This window comes from Haliotis cracherodii, unplaced genomic scaffold (genome assembly GCF_022045235.1).
Source record: "Haliotis cracherodii isolate W230 unplaced genomic scaffold, xgHalCrac1.p SCAF_10, whole genome shotgun sequence".
NCBI lineage: Eukaryota > Metazoa > Mollusca > Gastropoda > Lepetellida > Haliotidae > Haliotis > Haliotis cracherodii.
Genome location: NW_027266265.1, coordinates 54,000,436 through 54,017,553, shown reverse-complemented (window position 1 = coordinate 54,017,553; position 17,118 = coordinate 54,000,436). Strand labels below are relative to the sequence as shown.

Genomic DNA, 17,118 nt, shown 5'->3' with positions numbered 1-17,118 from the left:
GCATCTGTAGTCGAACGGGAGGTCCAGTCGTCTACGGCGCCACAATCAATTGTGCAAAGTTGCACCTTTTTGGCGAGCCGCTTGTTTAACGCTTGTGGAGTCTGGAGTCTTACTGTCAGTAGATACATACATATTGGGGAAGAATTATGCGATTACCGGTAGTCGGCAGTGACCCAACTTAAAGCTTGACTAGGCTCCTGTCTGAGCCGCGCTTGCCACACATGGCAAGAGACTAGTCAAGCAGGGAAAGCGATCAAACGTTCACGGAGGGACCGTTTCAAAGAGGCTTCTTTCAATTACCAATACAACTGGTAGTTTAGAAGCAGATGACGTGCTCGTTTACAAGAACAATGTTGTGACCAGAGGATGTAGAAATCGTAGAATGTAGAATCTAGTGTGTATTATAAGTTACATCACTTGTTCACAGTTATTTATTCAGTCCTATCGCTTTTGTCACATCACGTGTGTGCTTATTATAAACATTGAACAGTCCGTGAAGTACCTCCTGTGAAATATGTGTAAGTTAACGTTGTTGTTGATTGGTTTGTTGTTTAACGCCGCACTCAGCAATATTCCACCAATATGACGGCGGTCTGTAAATAATCGAGTGGACCAGACAATCCAGTGATTGATATCATGAGCATCGATCCACACAATTGGGATCGATGACATGCTTCAACCAAGTGAGTGGGCCTGACCACCCAATCCCGTTAGTAGCCTCTGACGACAAGCATAGTCGCCTTTTATGTTAAGCAATCAACACTATTCAAGCTATATGAAATATATTCACATATGTTTGGGGGGGGGGGGGGGGGGGGGGGGGGGGCACGGATGACAAAGTCTAAGGTTGACTAAGGCGACTATGCTTGTCGTAAAAGGCGACTAACGGGTTCGGGTGGTCAGGCTCGCTGACTTGGTTGATGCATGTCATCGATCACAATTGCGTGGATCGATGTTCATGATATTAATCACTGGATTGTCTGGTCCAGACTCGATTATTTACAGACCACCATCATATAGCTGTAATATTGCTGAGTGCGGCGTAAAACAACCATCCAACCAACCAAATCATGAGAAATCCTTGCTAAAAGTAAAGTCCATTGTACCATTGCGACCATAGCATATGCATGTGTTAATGAATTACTATCACAATTTAATGATGGCACCAGGTGATCACAAAATGGTAAGCATGTCCTGCCTCACCGATGGAACCAGTCACAAACACATGCAAAGGCATGGCAAGGCAAGTGCTCACCTGAACAAACCAGGGAACACGTGGTTCATGTAAAAGTCAAACTAAGGAATTTCATCATTTTGGTCACTGGTGCGTCAAAATGGAACTATCCCCCATATAACCTTTTGAAAGCTTCACTAAGCCTTTGAAAGCTGTAACCCTGTTCTTTTGAACATGAGTTGTTTTATTCTCTTTGAAATCTTTGTAAAAAGAGCATGCTTGTTTGAAGTTGTTAAACCAAAGGCTGCATCTGCTGGGTTATTGCTTGACATACAAAGATTACGTCATCCCTCTTGTAATACATTCTTGTGGATACTTTGTTGTCATTCTCATTATTATGCATAGCTCTAAATACGAAGCAGGTGAGGCAGTCATTTCTATTTCAAGTTGAGTTGGACAAATCAGTGCAAGGTGAGGTCAGGTGAAATGGGGTTAAAGTTGCGTCCACGATTACTGCATTTATATAGACATGCATGCACTGTGTGTATGTGTATTGATGCCGACCAGTCCTTGTTTTAGTCCCATAATGCTGAGCACCAGGCAGGGTAACAACAAGTACCATCTTTTGGCATGACGTGGCCGGGGATGGAACCCTGCCCTTCCGCTCTCTGGGCAGAGGCTCTACCACTAGACCATGGGTGCGGTCAAATCAGTGCAAGGGAATTTGCTTTTTGACCATCATTGAACAATATCAGATCATCATTATACCTCAATTATAGATCATCAATATACCTCAATTATAGATCATCAATATACCTCCATTTTCGGGTACACTTCTTGGCCAAATTCCTGTCTTGATTTTGCCAATCCAAGCGGAAAGTTCGATTTATATGGATGAAGACAGCAATGCTCCTGCGCATGTCGATGCCTACTTCCTACTTGGCAGGCAAGGACTGTATCTATGGCCACCAGGTCCTGTGTCAATGTCTCATGGATCAAGGGGGCGGTCGGGTAGCTAAGTGGTTAAAGCATTCGCTCGTCATGCCGAAGACCCGGGTTCGATTCCCGACATGGGAACAATGTGTGAAGCTTATTTCTAGTGTCCCCTGACGTGATATTGCTGGAATATTGTAAAACCATACTCACCCACTCACTCATCGATCAAGGAAATTTTTGTGGCATACATGTTAAAAATCAAATTTTGGGAAAGAATAGAACTTGGTTCTTTTCTGAGATATCAAAACTTCAAGCAAATCCTCTGAGTTTTTGAGAATCTATATGGTTTTAAGTCCACTTGTATCAAATACTTTCTGTGAACATAAAGTCCTTCCTCGGTAGACTCTTAAGTTTTGTTTGTTTTGCCCCAATTGAGCAATATTCCAGCTATATGACAGGGTCTGTAAAATAATCACCTCTTGATCAGACAATCCAGTGATTAACATCATTGGTTTCTTGTTTCCATGTCAAACCAAGTGGACACAATCACATTCACATGAGACCTCGGCACTCGCTACTGCTAAACAAAGATCGGAAGACATCCCTTTAGGGGTCATGTCAGAACAACCTTTCATCTGACCAATCAGAGCGTCGCTTACCTGGTTATGAAAGTGACAGTCGGAATGTGATTTCTAATCATGCAACCTCGAAAACTTTAACAAAGGGTATTCCAAACGATAGTTGCGGGTTTAACGACTGAATCCATACAATCTAGGCCATCTATTAGCCATTCCAGAATGTTCTTTTGTTCAGGTTTCAAATTTGTAATCGAGAATTTGTCAAAATATGTTTCGAAGCTAGTCCGCCATTTGAAATTAGTGACGTAAAACACAAGAAAACTGGTCATTCCACTGGTCGGTAAATGTTCACGCAAGGTTGGCCTGACATGACCGCTAATGGGATGTCCTCAGATCTTTGTTTAGCGGTAGTGAGAACTAAGATCTGATTTTAATGAGATTGAAGTGGACAGGTCTTTCATCTGGAGTTCAGTTCATGTCAAGGGAAGACAACTCTTAACATTCTTAAAGGAATTATGGTCTTCCAGTGACCTTTCTTTCATGGTTTGGCCAGTTCCATCACTGTATATACAGTCTTTATAAAATAACCCATGGTGGAACCAGGGTGTCATGGGGATAATGTGGTCCCAATACATGACCTGGTTGATTGTGTGTCATCATACCTGGACCTTGAACCTTTAGCTTTTGCTATCTTCCACTCGCTCAGACTTGATTATTTACCAGTCATCATGACACAGCTATTATATTATTGACTGTGACATAAACAATGTTGGCTCACTCACTCACCCTGAAGCAGTCCTGAAAGCAAGAGTACATACACTCTAGCCGGATGAATCTTATATGGCCCTCTTTTGTCCAAAACATCATGTCACTCGAAAAACTCACACCACAAGGAGAGGTGACGTGAAATGGACATCGTGTGGGTGATAGGTGCATGCATGCATGGGTGGATGCGTGGGTGCGTGGGTGCGTGCGTGTGTACGTGCGAGCACTAGTCAGGACTAATGAAAAGTTAATAGTGCTAGCCCCCTGAGATACCATGACGCAGTTTAACACAAATGCCCCAGTCAGACACAGTATACTGACTCCAAACCAACCAGTCCTTCTTTTAGCCCCATGCCAGGCAGGGTAACAACAAGTACCATCTTTTAACGTCTTTGGGTATGACGCAGCCAGTGATCGGACCCTGGACCTTCCACTCTCTGGGCGGGAGCTCTACCACAAGACCATGGAGGGACATACTTAGGGCACGACATTATTATCCTAGGTAACCGATCAGTGAGCATTCCTAAGTTCTGATACTGTTTTTTTTAATAGAGTGGGTGTGCAGATTTCGGAAAAAGGGGGTTGCACTTAAAAAAACAAAAAAGAATGGAAATCACTCTGATTTATTCAGGTAACAATTTGCATTTATAAGCCCAAACAGTTAGTCAATAAGTTATTTGTTATGAAAACGTGTCAGCAAATGATTTATTCATGTTTTTCAATATGAATGGTTGGTTGGTTGGTTTGTTGTTTAACGCCGCACTCAGCAATATTCCACCTATATGTAAATACAAGCATAGTCGCCTTTATGGCAAGTATGGGTTGCTGAAGACCCATTCTACCCCGTACCTTCATGGGTCCATGTCAGTGTTAACATTGGCTTGTTACCTGTGTTTATATGCACTGGACCTTGTGGCACCACAAGGAAAACAATACAATTATTTATGTTAATGTCAACTAAAAATATAAAAGTGAAAATGGAAACTTTAAAAATATTTATTTGGATAATTTTTTAACTTTTTATACATTGAGTTATCAGACATACCAGCAGACTTTAACAGAACCAAAATGTATGTTAATGACTAAAATGTTCAAATACATACATTACGTATAATCTGATGTTTCTAAAAGATCTCAAAATAATGTTGAATAAGAATGTAACTTGATATAATTGAACCGTTACAAGTAACACAGTAATATTTTTTACTATATTTTAATAAAGCGTCTTCAACCACCCCCCAAAAAAATTTTAAATAAATTATTTAGTGGTTTGCAATCATGCACTTCACTTAGAACCGGAAGTGCTAGTTTAAAAACGTTCGTTGTACGTTTCTCGGTCACAACAGTGACAATGGTTCCATGAGTTTGCCACATTGGTTTTTAGCATTGCATGCTATATCAGGTCAAACTTCAGTCATCCACAGTCCTCTTACCAAATATATCCATGGACACTGGCATACACCCACACACAGAAGCAATAACGTTTGACTCTGGAATTTCAACTCTGTTGAACACTCTGTCTAACATATTACAAGACTGTGCCTTACTGTGTTGGATCGGTAAACTGATGTCTTCTAGAACCTAAACCACTTTGGGGGAAGAAAGTACAATAATGTAATCCTAGATTTGTGAAGTAGCAGATATCTATATTCTTAGTTCTCTATCTACACGATATTTAGATTCATTGTTATCTGAAGTTATTGCTTTAAGCAATGATCAAAGAGATATCTACAAAATATTTAAATTCATAGTTCTCTGAAAAATTAAATTATGATAGGGATATTTTATAATACAATGAGATGCCGCTAACAGTTCAACCAAATATGAAAAAATTATAATGGAGACAGGAAATTCTTAAAAAACACATGCCAGACATTAAATCAAAGTCTGTCTGAAACTTAAGCTCCACCTTACGGTTACTTCAGTGTCTGTTCATTCATTGCCAGTCAACATATACTGGACATGACAATCCAGCAAAGGCTACCCAATAGCCACTTGCTGTGTACAAGTTCCCTGGTGGATGTTTTGAGACATGTTGCTATTGACGCAAAGAAGACTCCTCCAGAACATCCAATTGCCACTTGCAGTGTACAAGTTCCCTGGTGTATGTTTTGAGACATGTTACTGTTGACGCAAAGAAGACTCCTCCAGAACATCCAATTGCCACTTGCAGTGTTCAAGTTCCCTGGTGTATGTTTTGAGACATGTTACTATTGACGCAAAGAAGACTCCTCCAGAACATCAAATAGCCACTTGCAGTGTACAAGTTCCCTGGTGGATGTTTTGAGACATGTTGCTGTTGATGCGAAGAAGACTCCTCCAGAACATCCAATTGCCACTTGCAGTGTTCAAGTTCCCTGGTGTATGTTTTGAGACATGTTGCTGTTGACGCAAAGAAGACTCCTCCAGAACATCCAATTGCCACTTGCAGTGTACAAGTTCCCTGGTGGATGTTTTGAGACATGTTACTGTTGACGCAAAGAAGACTCCTCCAGAATATCCAATAGCCACTTGTAGTCATCACCTCATCCTGACAAGTTCCCTGGTAGCTGCTTTGAGACACACGTTGAAGTTGACATGCAGATGACTCCTCCAGAACCTTCGGACGCGGCACCAGGTTTCGATGGGGAAACAGGGGCTGCCAATACCATGGAACACACGGGCTATAGATCTCCCTGTGAGGTTGTGCTCCTGTCCATACAAGGTGATGAACTGACGTGCATCCACGATCACCTGATCAAGATCTCGGGGACACAGGATCTGAAGAGACATAGGAATACACTAACCATGTGTTTAGAGAGTGAGTGAGTTGGGTTTAACACCGCTTTTAACAGTATTCCAGTTATATCATGGCGTGTCAGCTTAATGTGGGAGGAAAGCCTGAAGTGATGCAGGTCTCTGACGTTTACCACTTTGGTGAAACCCACAAGCACAGGTATGGTGCTGACAAACCTAGAAACATAATTAGGGCGAACCGGGATTCGAACCCACAATCATAGGTTTCTGGCGTGCACAAAGGACGCAACTCTGCAAAGCGAATCGCGGCGCCTTAGACAATTGGTTAAGAAAGGAGGAAGTATGATGATGGTTTGTTGGGGTCAACAGGAAAGGTCAAATTTTAAAGTTACTGATAACTGCTGTCCGTGCCCCCCGTGTGTTAAGAGAATCTTACTGAGTGTCTTTTGATATCAAATGTATTGAGGCTTAAGAATCTGGAAACTAAATATTCAAATTATGTAAAAATTGAAACCAAACCAAAATTCAGACCTGGCTTAGTTTGATTGAGTCAGCAAATTTTAATACAAAACACAACCCAGAGGCTGGCTTACTCTTTCACATGTAACCAAAAGTTAATGTCAACTGAACAATGACCTGCACCTTCCACAGCAGCATACCTCATCTCCATCACATTCCTTCTCAAGGTAGCCAGTCATCAACTACTTCAAGTGCATCTTATTCCTAAAACAAGGCTTACATTACTGTGCAATTTTTGGCATCACAGGGTTTTTCGACATGTACATCCTCACTGGTAGTCATGACACTTATGCCGTGTAAGGGACTTCCACTACTTAGGTCATGTAATCTTACATCTTACAACCTTGGGGAGGACTTCATGGACTGCTTCTATTCCTGATCCTTCACCTGCCTAATACATTAATTCTTCTGAAAATCTGAACTAAACTTGATCAATATTGCCTTTTTCTCATCATGTTAATTACTGACTTTGCTTTCAACAAGACTAACGTCAGTATTCCTACCTCGTAGAGTCGCGTCCTGACTTCCAACATTTGAACTAGCTATTTGTCAGCATCTCCCTCGAAGTCTGAACTCTGCTGTCAGCATCACTTTTACCAATATTTCATGTCCTTTTGAACTTTTACTCCAACCTTTGACCTTCCTCTAACCTCGCTATCTGACATGCTGCTGATGTCTTACCATCACCCTTTGACCTACCCAAACGTCTGACCTAGAACCTGTAGCCTACCTGGTCAGACTCCTGACCTTTAACCAGTGACCTATCTTGTCTGACTTCTGACCTTCAACCTGTGACCTACTTTGTATGACTTCTGAACTTCAACCTGTAACCTACCCGGTCCGACTTCTCACCTTCAACCAGTGACCTACCTCTTTCAACTTTTGACCTTCAAACTGTGACCTACCTGGTCAGACTCGGATTCCTCTTCCTCCATCCTACTCAGTGCTGACTTCTTATCCTCAAAGAAATTCTCCATCAACTGTCTGAGCTTGTCACTCTTGTTAATGTTGGCCTCGTCCGCACACATCCAGTAGCTCTTGTGGGCACAACTGTACATAACAAGAGAGTAAATCAATTGACGTTGTTTGACGCCGCAATCAGCAATATTCCAACTAGATCAAAATTGCCTGTAAATATCACCATCTGTACCAGACATATCTGTGGATGATACTGTGAGCAATGACCAACGCTGCTGGGTTACGATGACACGCAATCAGCCATGTCACTGAGTACTTCAGTTTGGCCATCCCTATTTTTTTTATGTTTCTCATCACCAGCCTCAACCAGCACAATAGCAGAAGGGTGAAAAAGAATTTAAATTACTAATTATTTCAAAAAAATGTTTTTCAAGAATTGTGTTACTTATTTTATGAAATTTGAAAGTGAAGAACACCTCGTAACAGCCCACAAATTCATTTATGTTGTTGATCGAGTCGCTTTTCTTTGGAAGTGAATTTGTAGTAAATATAGCTGAAAAAAGATCAAACTGACCTGTTTTTTTCAGTGTGCAATTGTACGAAATTTTTCTTATCACATCAGGGCATAAATTTTCACAGTGGCGGTAAAAATGAGATGAGAAATCTTTTTATTATTTCACATCAGAATGAAAATTCAGATGGAAAACATAGAAAAAAATACCAACAACCTTATATCATAGCATGGCATCTTATTATGTGAGGAAACCAAAAGTGACATTTTGATGAAACCTATGTGTGAGTGAGTGAGTGAGTGAGTGAGTGAGTGAGTGAGTGAGTGAGTTGAGTTTAACGCTGCTTTAAACAGTATTCCATTTCATGGCATGTCAGTTTGATGTGGGAGGCTACGCCCAAAGTGATGCAGGTCTTAGATGTCACCTCTTTCATAAAACCCACGAGCATGGGTATGGGTTTGGTGCTGACAAATCTAGAAGCAATTTCAAATGATTTCAGTACCGGTATATGTTTTTACCTTCTGAGTGAGTTGTAAAGCAGATTGAGCTGGTAGAGTTCAGTCCCTTCTTGACGCGTAACTCTCTTGTGTAGAAAATCCACAATGTTATCCATTTCCTCCTGATTCAGATCACCGGGGGAACGCAGGTGGAACGCCAGTTCTGAGAACTCCACCAGCACCCCAGACTTAGATGTTATCTGAGCCCCTGGGAAAAGGAAGAAATATAAAAATTTAAATGAGTGAGTGAGTGAGTGAGTGAGTGAGTGAGTGAGTGCAATGAGTTTAATGCTGCTTTGAACACTCTGTTATATCTAGGCATGTCTGTTTCATGTAGGAGTGAAGTTTAAGGCTTTAAAAAATAATAGAATATATAGGTTCTCAGGCAATGAGTTTTTTTTGCTTGTTCAAACTAGTAACCAAATAAACTGTTGTGTTTCCTCAAGCTTGGAAGAACCTCCCTACATAAACAAGCATCCAAACTCCTATTGCTGTCATTACCATAACTTGATATGCACTTTAAAGTAGAGTGCATGTAAAGGGAAGTAGCTGCGGGCTATACTGAATCACATTGTATATAAGGATTGGGATTTCTATATTTTTTTGAAAATGGAAATAAAAACGAAACATACGCGCAGACTTCATGATGATGTCGGCAGTGCCTGAGAACCAAGAATATTTTTTTAGCCTAATGCTGACAAGCCAAGGGTTATAATCAGAGCACATCTGGGAATCGAACCATGATCACTGGATCCCGACATACCTGAGGGACACAACTCTGCACAGAGAATTGCAACCTCTGAAATAACAGGTCTAAATGTCTAAATTCCTTATAATGCAAATCATAGTGAGCAACATTGTGACTCCACCTATCTGTTCTCTAAATGTAATGATTTGAAAAAATGACTGTGAACATTATTTTATCCGTAACACTCCCTCCTCAAACACCAGTTTTGGGGTCAATAACTCCATCATCACATTCACAAAAAACACATGTGTAGTCAACTGCTATATAGTGATATTGAAAAGGTTTTCATCCTTTGAACGGTATGAAACTAAATCTTGATATCAAAAGGATGATACACTGTCCTTAAACTTTCTGAATACACGTGAAATGGATCACATGAACAAACAAGCAACAAGAACACCACCCAGCTGCCAATTCTGGTTGAATGAACAAATAGACATACTGTTGAATTTCACCAAATGTATGCTGAACAAAAATGATCTTGAAGATATTATGGGATATTTTTATGCAATTGTGTGCTAAGTCTTAACAAGAAGGAAAATATCCTAAACAATCTTCAAGATCCCAAATGTTTCAGTATATCAGTAAGAAACAGTAGCGACTTTTTTAAAGGCTTGAAATGCATGCATGGCATCAAATCACTTTGTGACTGCTGTACAATGAAACATGAAAAGTTATATTTGTGACTTCAAAAGACAACAAAATCCAAGCTAGTGAATGCCAATGATGAATGTGAACACTTGGAGATTAGCTTCTCAATGCAGCTTGAATTTGCTCAGCAATATTCCAGCTATTTGACGGCAGCCTGTAAATAATCAAATCAGGACCAGACAATCCAGTGATTGACATCATGAGCATTGATCCACGCAGTTGGGATACGATGACATGCATCAACCAAGTCAACGGGCCTGACCACCCGATCCAGTTAGTAGCCCGCAGTTTGAAAGTGGTCATTTAGTTCCCATCACCTGGGAGATAAACGTAAGTGTATTTTTCGCAAACATGTTGAGGCCTGTGTCCTCTTGGGAATTTTAGTGTGCTATGAAGAAAAATACTTTTGATCCATTTTTAAACTCACTGTTTGTTTGTTGTTTAACACTGCACTCAGCAATATTCAGTGATATATCTATGCAATAGGGATACAAAAAACCTGCATCAAACCAGTCAGTGAGTCTGACAACCTGATGCCGTTAGTCTCCTCTTACAACAAGCATGTGTTTCAAGAATTTGTACCCTGATAATTAAATTGTAATAGCCACTTTGACAGGTATGTCAGTCATGTCAAGGAATGTCATCGTTAGCGACAAAAAATATTTCCATGATCGTAAGAAACCTGTGCTGAGAGCAGAGTCCATTTGTACAATTCCAAATGTGTTTATGAATCAATATTGTGTAGTGATGATACCACATGTTCGCGAAAAGGTTAGTGTATCTTGCCCCAAAGGCTTCCGGATGTCTGATGCAATTCTGTTTAGATTTGTCCTATGTTTCCATATTTTTTTCTCCAGTGAACATTTGACTTGTGACAGGTGTCACCGGTGGTGCAGGATACCCTCACCCTTTTGCAAACATCTGGTTAACTGATAATGGGATCAATCGCTACACTCCTGACCCCTGAAGATCCGGGTTAGAATAGGTCTTCAGCATGCTTGCCGTAAAAGGTGACTATGCTTGTCGTAAAAGGCGACTAACGGGATCGGGTGGTCAGGCTCGCTGACTTGGTTGATGCATGTCATTGATCCCAATTGTGTGGATCGATGCTCATGATATTAATCACTGGATTGTTTGGTCCAGACTCAATTATTTACAGACCGCCGTCATATAGCTGTAATATTGCTGAGTGCGGCGTTAAACAACCAACCAACCAACATTACACTCCTACCAACAAGTCAATTCAGAGGACAATCCTTAGTTTAGCTCTAAGCTCTGACAGCCCTGACAGGATTTGGCAGGACATATTTCTGACAGGAATTGTAGGGTACAGATTTCCAGTGACCGACCAGTATCCTAAACAACCCTGACACACATTAAAGAAGCAGAACTTCATCTCAGCTCAAACACCATGACAACACAACATAACAATGATTATCAAAAGCTTCATTCTGTCAAAGGCCTTTAGTTTGCTTTTAAGAACCATCTATCAATTCCTCAACTTCTTGGCTTGTCACACCAAAGACAATTACTGTTGGGTCAATTCGAAGGAAGGATACAACAGGCAGGCACCTTTGTAATCTCCATCAAAGATGTCAGAAAGCTACATTACAAATTCAACAATTTTCGGTATTCATATGCAGGTTATTTAAAGTGGGTACAACCTGTCAATGAAGTTGAAATATTTTTCAGGAAATTATATTCCAGTAATTCCATTCTATTTTTCAAGAAAAGACTGATGTAAATACACAAGATGAGAAACAAGGTGTTATCAAGAGTGAGTGAGTCGGGTTTAATGCCGCTTTTAACAATATTCCAGCAATATCACAGCGTGCCAGGTTAATGTTGGAGGAAAGCCAAAAATGATGCAGATCTCAGACGTTTACCACTTCGGTGAAACCCACGAACACGGGTATGGTGCTGACAAACCTAGAAACATTATCGAGGTGAACCGGGATTCGAACCCACAATCATAGGTTAATGGCATATCCAAGGGACGTAGCTCTGCACAGCCAATCACGGCGCCTTAGACGACTGGGCTGGTGCTATCAAGAACAAGTGCATGTCAATAGTGAGTTCAACGCCTCCTTTGAACATCGCCCCATTCATATGGCAGCGTGTCAGCTTGATGTGCGAAGGAGGTTAAAAGTAATGCAGCACTTAGACCTTTACCACATTGCTTCAACTAACATCTAGTCTCTGTTTTTCACAAAAACAACAGTTGTCAAATTATAGTTATAAAACATAATAAAAAGGAGCCCAGAGACTTTCTTCATTTTCAGATGATACTGCAGTAATCTAGACTTGCCGAACATTATAGACTTGCATGGGGTGTTTTGAATATATTTGTTTCTGGATCTGTATGACAGTCTACACGTTGTTAAATATACAGGTCTATTGCTGACAAACCAAGGAGCATAATCCACTTAAACAGAAGTCAAACGAGTTTCCAATATCAAAAGGCAATGGAGATTATATGAATACATGATTTTTGCATGATTTTTGCAGCTGTAGATTTGAATAAAAAAAGGGGATTTAATAATAAATGAACCAAAAATAGATATTGTATATTACAAATCATGGCAGGTCAATATAACTTCCATGCATTGAAATCATCATGGAATAGATTCAAAGTAGCTTTTTAAACAGAGTCCAATGTTCAAGAGCAATAAAGATAACATGAATATTGCATGTGCTTTGTCTGATGTAGGCAGAGAGGGAACAGGTGTTGGCCTGGATCAATATGGAGACTGAATAAACAATATAAAAAAAAAATGAAATAAACATTGTTAGTCACAAATGTTGGCATGTCATATTTGGTATCTAACAATAATGACTGAACATATCTTTGCATTTCATATTATACATTATTAGAACAATAGTTATCATTGTTAATAATTCTAAGAATACTACCTCTATTACATCTCTGCCATAAATCATGTATTTTGGCTTCAGTCACACTGACAAAAACTTTCAGATTGTCTTGAGGATTTGAAAATCAGAAATGTGTCAAGAATCAGTCAAATATGTGAAATCTTCATTTGAATTACCATGACATTTGCTGATCTAGATTGTGATAATGATGTCATTTCTAATCTATTTCTGCTTAATAACTGGTGATGACGTTACTTCAGGTATGTCGCTTCCCCTTTTCCATGTAATGATGTCTCTCTAGGTCTATTTCTACCCAAAGACGTTATTTCCTGATTAGATGGACCCTGTTCGGCTGACGTCACTTACAGTTAGGGTCACGCTTCTGGTGATGACGTCACGTCCGGTCTAAAAGAGACAGTTGATATTCAAGGTGCTACTTATCCATCCTACACCTAATAGACAGAAAAATCAAGGGTGATGCTGCTGGTGTCTGATCCCCTCCCCCTTTTTTTTTATAGAAGAGGTAAAACTATTGCTAGATGATAGTTTGCTCCGCAACAACCAGACCAAGGGAACATATGCCCTGTAAGTCCGGCGACACATCACACAAGTAAAAGATGGAGAAGGTGTTTTGTGAGGCCCATTGACAGCTAGAAACTACTTGCTCTCCTGAGACATGTCCATGAAGCAAGACGCTTGGCTAGGGCTCTCTGATTTCGTGAGCTGAGCTTGATCCGAGACGTGACGTGGAATTCTGAGCCTGTGTGTAACTTGAGGCAACTGTAGCTTTTAGCTAGCCTACTATTGTAGCCTTGGTGATGTCCTTGTTTGAATTAGTCTTACAAGGTAAGAAGAGTCTCCTTCGATGGCGTCTATGTGGGTCTGTTGCCGCAAGATAGAACTTGAGAGCTCTGATGGGACATAAGAGTCTGTCTGGGTGATCCACTGTTGGTCCTAATGCAGGAATTGTATAGTGTCTATGGCCCAACGGTCCCATCGTGGTAGATTGATTCTTGGCTATGAAGTCGGGAGCGATCTTAGAGTGATTGAGGTCAAATGTTGATCATGGGTGAGACTTGATGAGTCTAAGGCGCGAGTGCGTGCGTGGTTAGAGAGATAGTGTACTGAAATACCATGCTGCAGTGTAACATGAAAAACCCACTCAGACACAGTATACAGACTCTGAGCCAACCAGTCCTAGTTTTAGCCCCTTAATGCCGAGTGCTAAACAGGGTAACAACAAGTACCATCGTTTAATGTCTTCAAGTATGATGGTGCCGGGGATCAAACCCCGGATATTCCGCCCTCTGGGCGTATGCTCAACCATTAGACCCTGGAGGCTGTCGATTTGCAAGGGAAGAGATTGAAGTCTCATTGCCACCAAACAGACAGCAATCACCCACAACATAAGCCCACATTGACGATGTCCAAGTGAGCTAAAAGTAAATGTACATTAAAAAAAAACAGGCAGACAATTTTAGTTAACAGAGTGCATAAAAAAATACTCACTCATGTTTAAAATTTGTAATTTGCCACAAAAAGAACTGGATATATTTAAAAAGCTTTTTTTTAAATATTAAATGGAAAAAAATATCTAAAATAATTGATGAAGGTATAAATAGTGTTGCATTAACTATTGTGAAAGAGACTGGTTTTATGGCCGTGAAACTGATGTCCACTAGTGTATGAATGACACGATTTACACTAGAAATGATGTTATCAACTCAGCAATGAATACTATACACAGATACGTTGAAGTCCCACAGAACCAAGTCACGACCATGTTGTGTGGTTTGGTTCAGCATGACGTCTTGCCTTGATTGGTTTGGAAAATTACAATTACAGGGATCTCAGAATCACTTCATCGTGGCTTGATTCGATATGGCTTCAATTCGGTATCCATATATGGTAACAACATGTTTACTGACAAAATGTCTCCTGTTGCATTGTTCATCAGTCGGCCATTTTGACCTTATACACTGCAAGTGAATGTATGACCACCCCCACTCTGAGTGTTTGATATAGGTCACAAAGTCATCTGAAATAGTCAAAATCCTACAAGATAGGAGAGTGATAAAAAAGGGGAATAATTTATTTGCGCTCTATGAAAATTACTGTAGTCAATTTGCTTAAAACAGATTAACCTCATTTTGAAATAGTGGCAGTGAGAACTAAGGTCTGATTTTCATGAGATTGAATTTGCCTGAACCAGAACCCATATTGTTTCCATGTTCTAAAGTTTCATTTCACAAGCTTCCCCTTAAACATAAATCCATTATGTTACGTCCATTTCTCAGTTACGTCCATACTTTCTACTTTAGTGCATGCTCAATCAGATTCTGTGTTAGCATTGGTCCCCAGCAACCTATGCTTGTCATAAGTGGCATCTAAATGAATTGGTAAGTCAGTGTCAGTGATTCTCATTAAAATAAGATCTTTTACTCTGACATGATACCTCTCTGAGGTCGCATCACCTCCATGAGGTCGCATCAGGTGAACTCTCCCATCAGCCAATCAGTGTCCAGGCTTCTAATTCTCATTACAAATGAGCAAAGCATTCACACAACCATATCTTATTTCTGCACCTCAAAAAACGAACATAATCAGAGAGTTCCAAACACAAAAAGTAAAGCTTCACTATTTCAGTGTGGTAGGTATTTAATACATCGTATCGTTTCTGAGCGTCCATGGCTCCTACACCCAAGAGGGTGTACCATCAAGGGATTATTTTGTTCTGTGATGTTTTTCTTTAGCAAACATTGAAATTTCCCAATCGAGATGGTAAAGAAATGAAAAAACATTTTAGAAACTGATTCTCCCGAGAACCCACTATTCCCTTTCTTTAGATAATGTTGTCAATGTAAGCTAAGGATTCACCTGACAACACCTGTTTGAGGTGTCATCAAATGTTCACACAGAGAGTAAATTAATGAGATTACCATACCTCCATGTCAGAATATATCAGAATTAAATTTTTGAGAGTAAGAATAAATCCCTTATACCCTGCCACGAAGAAAACAGGCAGCACATGGACTTCTCAGTGGGATAATAAATCCCTTATACCCCGCTTCAAAGCAAAATGCCCCATGCTTTTTCCGAGTCAATGAAAGTCACATGACATAGCACAAATTAACCTCAGCTCAATCAAACAGCTGTTTTCTATCAATTCTGAAGTTGTTTTAAAAGCAGATTAAAATATGTCGGTAAGATAAATTCCTCTGGCGTCTGGCTCGTGGTAAAAAACGCCTAACGCGGAACGCATTAAACCCCATGTATCCATCATGATCCTGCTACAACTTCTATTGTCCATGACTAAGTAGCATGTTGTTCATAATAGCAACCACTAGTTTGTCTTGTCCTGACTCGATTATTTACTAGTCACTGTCATACACCTGGATTAATCGAGACTCCAGTGTTAAAACATTCTGCTCACTCATGTCACGGAACATACCAACATCTGGTGCAATTATTAAATCATTACTAAAAATTTCAAATATCAAGTACATCTGTTGGCAAAGTCAGTATAATTTCATTTTTGGAAGCTGTATACAAAGCAACAGCTTAGGGCATCCTCATCAGTCATGAGGCCCATCCTCCCTCCACACCCACCCTTCCAAAGTTAGGAATCCTGTCTCGCCTTCTGAACACGTTTTACCCCCATCTTCTCCACCATCTTCATCAGACATGATGTCCATCCTCCCTCCACACCAACCCTTCCCAAGTTAGGAATCCTGCCTCGCCTTCTGAACACGTTTTACCCCCAAATCCCAAAGTGTCACCTTGTCCAGCCCAGTTCCACTGCAGCAGCTTGACCTCTCTCTTGACCGGCCCTGAGTCCCATCCCATGGTGTCGCTGACCTCCACAATAGGGAACTCTACACTGTTGGCATTGGAGAAGGACTTGCCCTCCATCTTCTGTCTGGCAATAGCCACCGCCACAGGGGGGCACTGAAACAGGCCAAATATTCCAATAGTTACAATACAAGGCCATTCCAATAGGATATTGGCGCTATGATGATTGCAATATGTGAAAATGTCAACGCCAGATAATAAGCAGTCTTGATTATCTGCTGAAAAAGATTCCATTGTTCTACTGGGCGTAAATAGTGGCAAAATCACAGTGGAAATTACATGAATGGATCACTACATAACAAGTTTGTTGCATGATGCTGCGCAGCATTAACTCAATACTCACCATAGGAGTTTTATG

At 40.4% G+C, this 17,118-nt stretch overlaps 1 protein-coding gene across 1 annotated transcript in view; it reads right to left on the bottom strand.

Moving 5' to 3' along the window:
• Nucleotides 1-5,653: 5,653 nt before the first annotated feature.
• LOC139454531 (ATP-dependent DNA helicase Q4-like) overlaps nt 5,654-17,118 on the bottom strand; it is a 393,084-nt gene continuing 381,619 nt past the window's right edge. The window contains exons 18-21 of the mRNA XM_071236303.1: nt 16,688-16,856; nt 8,657-8,843; nt 7,614-7,758; nt 5,654-6,213 (exon numbers count right to left, since the gene is read on the bottom strand). Coding sequence (XP_071092404.1) covers nt 5,974-6,213; nt 7,614-7,758; nt 8,657-8,843; nt 16,688-16,856 — 741 coding nt within the window. The 3' untranslated portion in view covers nt 5,654-5,973. The remainder of the gene's footprint in view (nt 6,214-7,613; nt 7,759-8,656; nt 8,844-16,687; nt 16,857-17,118) is intronic.